General features: G+C 42.5%; 1 protein-coding gene across 2 annotated transcripts; it reads right to left on the reverse strand.

Moving 5' to 3' along the window:
* Positions 1 to 1,026: 1,026 nt before the first annotated feature.
* Positions 1,027 to 10,933, reverse strand: LOC110494532 (tubulin monoglycylase TTLL3). Of its 2 annotated transcripts, none has more exons than XM_021569668.3 (14): positions 10,677 to 10,933; positions 7,971 to 8,084; positions 7,665 to 7,768; positions 7,405 to 7,564; positions 7,252 to 7,301; positions 6,999 to 7,127; positions 6,750 to 6,864; positions 6,404 to 6,523; positions 6,115 to 6,307; positions 5,858 to 6,006; positions 5,455 to 5,698; positions 5,071 to 5,330; positions 1,868 to 2,043; positions 1,027 to 1,766 (listed from the first exon to the last, which is right to left on the reverse strand). In XM_021569668.3, exons 2-14 carry the CDS (start codon positions 8,014 to 8,016, stop codon positions 1,143 to 1,145), a joined length of 2,370 nt encoding a protein of 789 aa, XP_021425343.3. In that variant the 5' UTR covers positions 8,017 to 8,084; positions 10,677 to 10,933; the 3' UTR covers positions 1,027 to 1,142. The 2 variants fall into 2 exon arrangements, with proteins under 2 accessions (XP_021425343.3, XP_021425342.3); XM_021569667.3 differs by lacking the exon at positions 10,677 to 10,933 and adding an exon at positions 9,764 to 9,956.
* Positions 10,934 to 11,518: the final 585 nt, after the last annotated feature.

The following is an 11,518-nucleotide window of genomic DNA, read 5'->3' on the forward strand; positions in this document are numbered from 1 at the left end:
CAATGATCCAAAACATAAAGCAAAATCTACAATGGAATGGTTCAAAAATAAACATATCCAGGTGTTAGAATGGCCAAGTCAAAGTCCAGACCTGAATCCAATCGAGAATCTGTGGAAAGAACTGAAAACTGCTGTTCACAAATGCTCTCCATCCAACCTCACTGAGCTCGAGCTGTTTTGCAAGGAGGAATGGGAAAAATGTCAGTCTCTCGATGTGCAAAACTGATAGAGACATACCCCAAGCGACTTACAGCTGTAATCGCAGCAAAAGGTGGCGCTACAAAGTATTAACTTAAGGGGGCTGAATAATTTTGCACGCCCAATTTTTCAGTTTTTGATTTGTTAAAAAAGTTTGAAATATCCAATAAATGTCGTTCTACTTCATGATTGTGTCCAACTTGTGGTTGATTCTTCACAAAAAAATACAGTTTTATATCTTTATGTTTGAAGCCTGAAATGTGGCAAAAGGTCGCAAAGTTCAAGGGGGCCGAATACTTTCGCAAGGCACTGTAATTCTCATTTTCTTTATGGGTGCGTGTTTGTTAACAATACCACTGAAAATATAAAAAAGACGGTCCAAGCGTCTTCGACAGACGAATCAAGCTGATTCTATACCATTTTACAGGGGCCAGTTCATGAAGGAAGGCTTGCTCATTAAAGTAAAAAAAAAAAGCATCTATGACAAATCAGGACAGGTCGTTTAAATGAGCAGCCATTATGTACACAGGCTGTAAAACAGTGATCAATAAGGTCATTACAGAAAACACTAGACTGATACCTATCAGGATTATTTGTGAGGATAACATCGAGGAGAGTAGCCTTTTCTGGCTGTTTGTAGTCATACCTTTTGGGATTGGTAATAATCTGAGAAATATTATGCATACAATATGATAACCATCTCAGACTTCGGTACAGAATAATACAAAATGCTCTGAGACCAGGTTGCCAAGTTGGACAAAAAGACTACAGCACACAGTTATCTATATAAATCAGTATAAAGGGAAAAACATACCAAGACTGAAAATCTAAGTGGATACAATACTGACTTTATTATGATGAGGTAGGCCTACAATGGCTGAGTGCAAAAAGACAGCTTTCAAAATCAGGCAGCAGTCAGTGAATGGTTCAATAACCGATCCATGTCACGAGCTCTTGTGAGTTCCTCTCCCTACACATGTGGTCCTGATCACCCTACGATGGAGGTTCTGTTGCCTGAAAAACTTCTGGAACCTGAACTCAGCATGTTGGACCAGAGGAGTGGGCACAAGCAGGGCACTGGGCTCCCTGTCTGGGTCTTGAAGGCTGATGACCTCCAAGGGAAGGACAGGGCCTTTGTAGATATCAGGGGTAGCAAAGGGGCGTGCTCGCCCTGACCAGGGCACAATAACCTGGGGTCTCCGCCAGCAGTCCATAGAGCGGGACTGAGCCCTGGGGGGCAGCTGGAGGGAGTCAACCAGGCCCAGACGCTGCAGCCTCCAGGGCTCCCCGGCCAGGGGCCTCTCAGTAGAAAGTGGGGTCTGGATTCTGAAGCCAGAGAAGGTAAGGTGTCGTACCTCAGACTTCAGACCCTTCTTAGAGGGGGCCGGCTTGGGTTTCTCTGCCACAGCCTCATACTCCTGGCTTTGAGGAGGGCGTCTGGGCGCTGGTTGGTTGGAACGACCCTTAGAGGGTTTGGAGGCTTTTTGAGGAGGAGGGCGGGGCCGTCTGATCTGGGAGCCCTCAACAAGCAGGTTGACCCCTACATACTGAGGCACCTCCACTGCTGCCTATAGACAGAGACAGAGAGATGACATCTGTACAACCTCTTATTCAGGGGTACATTAAACTTCCCTTTCATAACTTAAAGGCATACACAAACATACCTCACCTGTTTGTATATAAGCTGAAAGCCCCCAGTGTGTGCCCCTCGGTCCAACCGACGGTCCAGGACCACCCGTAGAGTGTCCTCCTGCACGGCTGCACACAGGCGTGTTGTCACTGCTGTAGAGGGGGCCATGGTGGGGCTGGCATTGATCTCTATCAGCCATGGCCTCAGGTCACGACCTTTGGAACAGAAGAAGTCCCACCATATTAGTATCTACCTATTTATCCTGCTACTGGTCACTATTACTCCTGTTTACATATACAGTGCCTTGCAAAAGTATTCAGACCCCTTGGATTTCTTCACATTTTATTGTTACAAAGCGGGATTAAAATTGGATTTGTCTTTTTTTTTGTCAACAACAAAATACTCTAATGACAAAGTGGAAGAAAAATCTGTTTTTTGTAAAAAACATTTTTTTATTAATAACTAAAGATTTTCAAGCAGCCACTCAGGAACATTCATTGTCTTCTTTGTAAGCAACTCCTGTGTAGATTTGTGCTTTAAGTTATTGTCCTGCTGAAAGATGAATTCATCTCCCAGTGTCTGGTGGAAAGCAGACTGAACTTGGTTTTCCACTAGGATTTTACCTGTGCTTTATCTCCATTCCGTTTATTTTTTATAATGAAAAATACCCCAACCATTAACGATTGCAAGCATAACCGTAACATGATGCCGCCACCACTATGCTTGAAAATATGGAGAGTGGTACTCAGTAATGTGTTGTATTGGACTTGCCCCAAAGATAACACTTTACATTGCCACATTTGTTGCAGTATTACTTTAGTGCCTTGTTGCAAACAGGATGCATGTTTTAGAATATTTGTTATTCTGTTCAGGCTTCCTTCTTTTCACTCTGTCAATTAGTTTAGTAATGTGGAGTAACTACAATGTTGTTGATCCAACTCTGTAACTGTTTTAAAGTCACCATTGGCCTCATGGTGAAATCCCTGAGCGGTGTCCATCCTCTCCGGCAACTGAGTTAGGAAAGACGCTTGTATCTTTGTAGTGACTGGGTGTACTGATACACCATCCAAAGTGGAATTAAAAACGTCTCTATGCTTAAAAGGGATAGTTTTTTTTTTACCCATCTACCAATAGGTGTTCTTCTTTGCGAAGCATTGGAAAACCTCTCTGGTCTTTGTGTTTGAATCGGTGTTTGAAATTCACTGCTTGACAGAGGGAACTTACAGATAATTGTATGTGTGGGCTACAGAGACCTCATCTATCTCATAATTTTGCACGCCCAATTTTTCAGTTTTTGATTTGTTAAAAAAGTTTGAAATATCCAATAAATGTCGTTCCACTTCATGATTGTGTCCCACTTGTTGTTGATTCTTCACAAAAAAATACAGTTTTATATCTTTATGTTTGAAGCCTGAAATGTGGCAAAAGGTCGCAAAGTTCAAGGGGGCCGAATACTTTCGCAAGGCACTGTATTTTTTTACTCATCAATCTACACACAATACCCCACAATGACAAAGGGAATAGTTTTTTTTTTTTTTTTTTACATTTTTGCTGTTTCCATTGATCATCCTTGAGATGTTTCTACAACTTGGAGTCCATCTGTGGTAAATTCAATTGAATGGACATTATTTGGAAAGGCACACACCTGTCCCACAGGTCCCACAGTTGACAGTGCATGTCAGAGCAAAAACCAAGCCATGAGGTTGAAGGAATTGTCCATAGAGCTTTGAGACAGGATTGTGTCGAGGCACATATCTGGGGAAGCACTCCACCAGTCAGTCCTTTATGGGGGAGTTTCCAGACGGATGCCACTCCTCAGTAAAAAGCACATGACAGCCTGCTTGGAGCTGGCCAGAAGGCACCTTAAGGACTCTGACCATGAGAAACAAGATTCTCTGGTCTGATGAAACCAAGATTGAACTCTTTGGCATGAATGTCAAGCGTCACGTCTGGAGGAAACCTGGCACCATCCCATCGGTGAAGCATGGAGGTGGCAGCATCATGCTGTGGGGATGTTTTTCAGTGGCAGGGGCTGGGAGACAAGTCAGGATTGAGAGAAAGATGAACGGAGCAAAGTACAGAGAGAAAAGTCTCTGGATGTCCTTGAGTGGCCCAGACAGATATTTCAGTTTTTATTTTAAATAAATGAGCAAAAATGTTTAAAACCCGTTTTTGCTTTGTCATTATGGGGAATTGTGTGAAGTTTGATGAGGGGGGAAAAAAACTTTCATCCATTTTAGAGACTGTAACGTAACAAAATGTGGAAAAAGTAAAGGGGTCTGAATACTTTCAGAATGCACTGTATGTTTGAGGCAAATCCAATACAACACATTACTGAGTACCACTCTCCATATTTTCAAGCATAGGGGTGGCTGCATGATGTTATGGGTATGCTTGTAATCGTTAAGGGGTATTTTTCATGATAAAAAATAAACGGAATGGAGATAAAGCACAGGTAAAATCCTAGTGGAAAACCAGGTTCAGTCTGCTTTCCACCAGACACTGGGAAATTAATTCACCTTTCAGCTGGACAATTATCTAAAACACAAGGCCAAATCTACACTGGAGTTGCTTACCTAGAAGACCGTGAATGTTCCTGAGTGGTCAAGTTACAGTTTTGACTTAAATCTACGACAAGACCTGAAAATGGTTGTTTAAAAATGATCAACAACCAATTTGCCAGAGCTCAAATAATTCTTAAAAGAATAATGGAGAAATGTTGCACAATGTGTGGAATGCTCTTAGAGACTTACCCAGACAGACTCACAGCTGTAAGGTTCTTCTATAAAGTATTGACTCAGGGGTGTGAATACTTATGTCAATTAGATATTTTTTTGTATTTAATTTTCAATAAATTTGCTAACATTTTGAAAAACATGTTGTCACTGCCATTATGGGGTATTAAGAGTAGATGGGTGAGATTTAAACAAATATTTAAAGGCACCGTATATATATATATATATATATATACATCTACTCTTATATACATCTGATATATATATCTGAAGGCACCGTATATATATATATATATATATATATATATATATATATATATATATATATAATTGTATTTTTATTTTGTATTTTTTAAATAAGTTATACTATTTTGATATTCATTGATTACTGCACTTTTGGGTAGAGCTTGCAAGTTAAGCATTTCACTGTACTTGTGGATGTGACAATAAAACTTGAACTTCACTGCCAATAACAACAAATACTGACGCCACTGACATCATTCACACCTAGCATGAAGTCGGCTCCGTAGAGCTCAAAGCTCCCTCGGCGTGACTCCACCAGGTCTTGGGCAGTCTGCAGGGCGTGGACCACAGCCTTCTTCATCCCTGGGACCACCACAGACCACCACTGTGCTGCTCGGCCCTGTCCAGACAGGAAGGCCCGGAACTGGTCACATGACCACATGTTGTCCTCAGGCACCTCTGGGTGACGCTGCTGGGAGGGCTGAAAGTGCTTCTGTATGGAGTTGTTACACAGGTGGATAGAACTGGAAGAAGGGGGATATAGAGGGGAACAAGAGAGATAAGACCATAGGAAATTAGCAACAAGGTGAAATGTGGAATCAACATGGTAAAATGCCAATAACAACAGGGTAAAAATGTCCCCCTTACCTGTCCAGTGTCTCAACTGAGTATGGCTGGGTGGAGAAGCGTAGGTAGCACTTCTTATAAAACCAGACAGTGAGAGGGTTCCAGTCAGTCACCAGGAACCACTGGCGGAGGTCGAACTTGGTGCCGTGGACCAGCAGGGGGCGCTCCAGGTACTTCTGCACCACCCACTTACTGTCCTTGATCAGGGCTGGGTCACTGTCCACCAGCCTCAGGATGTCATCCAGCCGCTTGGCACACATGATGCCTGCACAGGTGGAGGGACATGGAAGAGACACAAAAACAAAGTTAGTGTAGGCCTACACTATAAGCAGCATTAAATAAATATTATAGGTAAATACAGCATGAGGATAGAGTTAAATAAAGTACTACTACACTTGTCTCTTCTTCCCCGCTTGGAACTCACCTCTGCCCCGGGACTTGGCCCCAGGTTTGACTATCCAGATGTTGTGGATGCCGTCTGTGTCTAGCTGTGGATTGACATCACGAAGCTTCCGTAACATAGCTTGACAGCTGTTCAAATAGTGAAAAGTCTCCTCTATCTCTACACCATCACTGAGAGAGAGGGAGAGAGTGAAAAGTGCCATTGAGATACACTGACAAAGAGATGCGTGTACTGACATGACAGAGACACATAATGATCATACTTTATGGAGTACTCACTGGACAACCAGGTAGTAATTGTGGATGAACTCCAGCCACTCTTGTTCTGTTAGGGATGGTGGTGTTTCCAAGGCAATGTCTATGTCATTGTGTTCCAAGCTGTCCAGGAAGTCCTGGCAAACTTTTAGTGCACTGTCAATCATTCTGGAGGCCACCAATGACATGGCTCGACGCTTGCATGCTTTTTTCTGACCTAAGGGATTGGACAAGACAATGAAGCCTGTAGCTCTGTTTGACCTAAATCGGGGGGATTGAGGGGGTAGGCCTCTTTTTGTGAGGAATACCTTACTTTGACATGATTGGTGAGTTGATCCAGCTGTGCCACCTCCCTCTCCCTCACTTCGCTCACCCCGAATCCTCTCCACAACACACTGTATAAGGCTGGTGCATGCTGTCCTCCTGTAGTCCTCTATAGAGAGAGACAGAGACAGAGAGACAGAAATAAAGCAAGTCAGATAGAGGTTGCCACAGGAAGGTTGCCCCCCCCACACCTAAAAGTATGGAAAATGAAAAGGAAGGAGAGGCAGTACTATAAATCCCCCTAAGACTATAGAAGTGAGGCATTCCGATAGAGAGGGGGGGAAATAGGCAGATCAGAACGCGTGGTGCGGAAAGAGACCGGTGAGGATTCTGACCGATAAAGGCATGTTTCTCATCCTCTGCCCCCAGCCTATAGCAGCGTGGGAAGAAGGAGTCAAGGTCTGCAGCATCAAACCAACGCAGGTTCCTCAGGTTCACACACAACCCAACCTGAGACAGAAATGAGAAAGATGGAGAGAAGACAGGCATAGCCTACATAGGTGTGGTGAGTATAAAAATGATCAAAGACTGTGAAAAGGTAGAGTTCGTTCATTTCAGGGTCTCCCATGTGAAAGCCATCAAACCTTGGTGGTGAAGGTGCCTGCTTTGGCATAGTGATTGGTCATCTGTTCCTTTCGCAATGAGCGGTTGTCCACTGTCTCTCTACGCGTCGTCCAATAGAAATATGACGTTTCGTTCCTCACCATGCGAGACTGTAAGATAGATGGGCAGGGGAAAGACATAAAAACTGTGTGCCGCCCCCCCCACCCACCACACACACACACACACACACACACACACACACACACACACACACACACACTTCCGTTCTATTACCATTAGGTCATACATGTCATCTGGGTCTTCCTCTCTGTCGTCTGGGCTGTCTAAGCAGAGCATAGAGGGAGATTACAATCTAGGATTTAGGTTAATGGTCAATGATAGTTAGAATCAATTACTACAAGATTTGCAGTGGCCTTCCTGTCTCACCATTGTCATCATCACTGTCATCAGCATCATTCCCATCATCTCCACGGCACCGGCTCCAGTGCTGGTTTGGCCGAGGCAGGCGGCGCTCTACCCAACCCCTCGCCTTCAGGGCAGCCCGAACCACAGGGTATGGACCCTGTATGGAGAACACCATACGCATCTGAGAGAAAAAGACACACAGAGAGAGAGATATATAAAATAGTATCTACATGACCTTAAGTATAACATATATAGAGGGTTGTCCTATTTTAGATTCTTACCTTTACAGCTTTGTCGACCAGTACTTTTGCTGTCCGCAGTCTCTCTGGGTTGATGATGGGCAGGTTGAGCAAGCTGCGCCTCACTCTTCCCTCACCTGGTGGTGCTGATATACACACATACATAAACACACAGCTCAGATACAGCGGTGGTAATAACCACTTTATAAGCTACGCATTCAAGTCAAACTGTATTCTCATCTACTGTTAGTTGATGGTACTGTTATAAGTGGTACCAAAGCCAAGTCCATGTTTAGTATGACTGGTTAGTCAGTGTTAAGTGTCTGAAGGTTTTGTGTGTAGGCTTACATGGTATTTGCTGTAGGCCCTTCTCTGTGGTGAGGTTCAGGAACATTTGAGTGTGTTGTTGGCACAGGGCTTTGCTCTGCTGGTCTTTACTGGGGTCTCTCTCTCCTAGAGGTTCTGAATATGAGGAGCGAAAACACAACTACATCCATCTACATGGGGTTTGGGGTACATATAGTAAGTAATACAGTGTTCTAGCAAAGGTGAGCAATGTTCTGTATTCAGTCACACCAATACACGTTGCTGTGACAATGACGTTGAACAGTTAGCAGAATCTACTAACAAGTAAGTAACATGACATACTAGACACTTTTAAGGGAAAAACATAAGAACATCATTACATCCCCATGTAGGCCTAATGCAGATAAATATGCCATGAAGTTCACAAACCCTTGGGAGTGTAATTAAAGCCTATACCTTGACTTCTTCAGCCCAGCATCGAAAAAGCAAACACACTGCATTTTAATGCCTGGCCTCTGTATTCAAACATTTGATAATCTAACATTTTAGAGTGGGACCTCATGACTTATTCAACACTCTTCATACATACACTACCGTTCAAAAGTTTGGGGTCACTTAAAAATGTCCTTGTTTTTGAAAGAAAAGCAATTTTTTTGTCCATTAAAATAACATCAAATTGATCAGAAATACAGTGTAGACATTGCTAATGTTGTAAATGACTATTGTAGCTGTAAACCGCTTGTTTTTTCTGGAATATCTACATAGGCGTACAGAGGCCCATTATCAGCGACCATCACTCCTGTGTTCCAATGGCATGTTGTGTTAGCTAATCCAAGTTTATCATTTTAAAAGGCTAATTGATCATTAGAAAACACTTTTGCAATTATGTTAGCACAGCTGAAAACTGTTTTTCTGGTTAAATAAGCAATTAAACTGGCCTTCTTTAGACTAGTTGAGTATCTAGAGCATCAGCATTTGTGGGTTCAATTACAGGCTCAAAATGGCCAGAAACAAATAGCCTCCTTCTGAAACTCGTCAGTCTATTCTTGTTCTGAGAAATGAAGGCTATTCCATGTGAGAAATTGCCAAGAAACTGAAGATCTCGTACAACGCTGTGTACTACTCGCTTCACAGAACAGCGCAAACTGACACTAACCAGAATAGAAAGAGGAGTGGGAGGCCCCAGTGCACAACTGAGCAAGAGGACAAGTACATCAGAGTGTCTAGTTTGAGAAACAGATGCCTCACAGGTCCTCAACTGGCAGCTTCATTAAATAGTACCAGCAAAACACCAGTCTCAACATCAACAGTGAAGAGGTGATTCCAGGATGCTGGCCTTCCAGGCAGAGTTGCAAAGAAAATGCCATTTTGAGCCTGTAATTGAACCTACAAATGCTGATGCTCCAGACACGCAACCATTCTAAAGAAGGCCAGATTTATTGCCTCTTTAATCAGAAAAACAGTGTTCAGCTATGCTAACATAATTGTAAAAGGGTTTTCTAATGATCAATTAGCTTTTTAAAATTATAAACTTGGATTAGCTAACACAACGTGCCATTGGAACACAGGAGTGATGGTTGCTGATAATGGGCCTCTGTACGCCTATGTAGATATTCCTTCTTTAAAAAAATATTTTTAAAAAATCAGCTACAATGGTCATATACAACATTACAATGTCTACACTGTACTTCTGATCAATGTTATGTTATTTTAAATGGACAAATGAGCTTTTCTTTAAAAAACAAGGACATTTCTAAGTGACCCCAAACTTTTGAACGGTAGTGTATTCATTCCTTGTCTTTGGCTGACAGATGATTACAGCTGGCTTCCCTCACCACTGTCAATGCACGGTGTTGAGCTTCCATCAGCTCCCCGATCTCCCTCCTCACTCTGACCTGGCTGGACACACTTTGGGGCCTCCATAGAGACACTGGCCTTCACTGGCCAAGGGACCCCTGATCTCTACTCCCTATATCATGTCTCTAGCTGTGCTCTTCTTTTAAGTTGTTGCTGTTTGGCTTGATCAGTTCGCCATAGTAACTGTAAAAATAATTCACAAGTTATTGTGAGGTTTCAATTAAGGATAACTATAATATCCAATGCATGATTACAAGCACATGTCATATCTGTGCCAATGTTTGCATTCACCGTTTATCTAATGCTAGACCGTTTATTGTAGCATGCACTGTGTGTGTCCTGTTAGTGCTGTGGGTTGTTATTAGATGCAGTGAACTATAAAGTGGATCAAATTGCTGAGCAGAGATAGCTTGGCTACACCTGTCACGTTTCTTACACCCTGGACAGGGCAGTGTTACACCTAACTTGCTACCTTCTTCAGACAGTGGAGCACTGGCCCCGTTTTAAATAGCTTAGCTATAGGATATCTGTGACATTCACAGAACAACACAACAGGAGGATACTTTAGCTAAGGGACTGACCAAAAATCCTCAATGACAAAAAAATAACATTGCCATTGACCAGGCAAACACAAAAATAGACTACCTCTTTCTCATACCAACACTTCCGTATTCGTGATTTTGCTGTTCGTTTACAAGACACCCACGCTTCTAAATACACCTGCATCGACTGCACTGACTGTGACGCCACAATGATCAAAGTGATTGCACGACTGCGCGTAACATTTTCCCAGGAATACATTTCGCAATTCCTCGCAAGTTCTCTGCTTATGCGGTGGGGGGGACTATTTGTCATACAGCGATTTCTAGGGTATAGGTCTACTTCACTCACCTCATCGGATGTGGTGCGTTCTCCAGTTTGCAGGGTCGCACCTGCGCAATCTTCACATTGCCATTTCTCTCTGCTGCCTGTTTAGTGTCTCCATACCAACGGTGAATAGGACCGAAATGTGAAGAGTTTTGACTAGAAGGGATACATTTTATGTCAGAATTGACCAGAATTGACTTTTAGTTGCAGGTTAAGAGAATTTACGCTGCAGGCTAGGATAATTAAGTTTAGGAAAATTATTAGGGTTAGCTAAAATGAACAAAAATGCAACTGTAGACGTCAATTTGACATAAACTGTAGCCCTTATAGCCATGGCCCACGCTAAGGCAGTGGGAGGGCTAGGTTACATAGGCAAACGTTTTGCTCAAAGCAAAATACATGCAATGTATTTTGGATATTTCATTAATTCAGATGAAATTACCTCAATACATCATTAAATTAAATTTACTGCACGACCCTGCTTGTCTCATCATGAGTGGTTAATTCATCTATGGAAATCTAGAAAGTAAGAACTGATATTTCTGATGCGTTGCATTCTGCTCTTGAAAGGTTGGATTGTCTATAGTGAACAAAAAATCGCTTGTTACAATGTTGCAATATTTTAAACTGTAGATAAACGTGTCAGATTTTGATGTATGCTTATGACCACTAGGTGGCGGTCAATGCCCGTATATGAAAAAAAGCGCAACGGAATAGAATCTGGTTCAAAGAAACAAGCACTACAAACATGTTTTATTTCTGTTTTTTTGTACACCATGCATTGATATCTATCCATATCTCAACCATGTTTAACGGATATTTATTTAATCAGGAGAATCCCACTCCACGGCCAATTGCTCCCTGTG

This window comes from Oncorhynchus mykiss, chromosome 17 (genome assembly GCF_057628025.1).
Source record: "Oncorhynchus mykiss isolate SJ-2025 chromosome 17, ASM5762802v1, whole genome shotgun sequence".
Classification (NCBI taxonomy): Eukaryota; Metazoa; Chordata; class Actinopteri; order Salmoniformes; family Salmonidae; genus Oncorhynchus; species Oncorhynchus mykiss.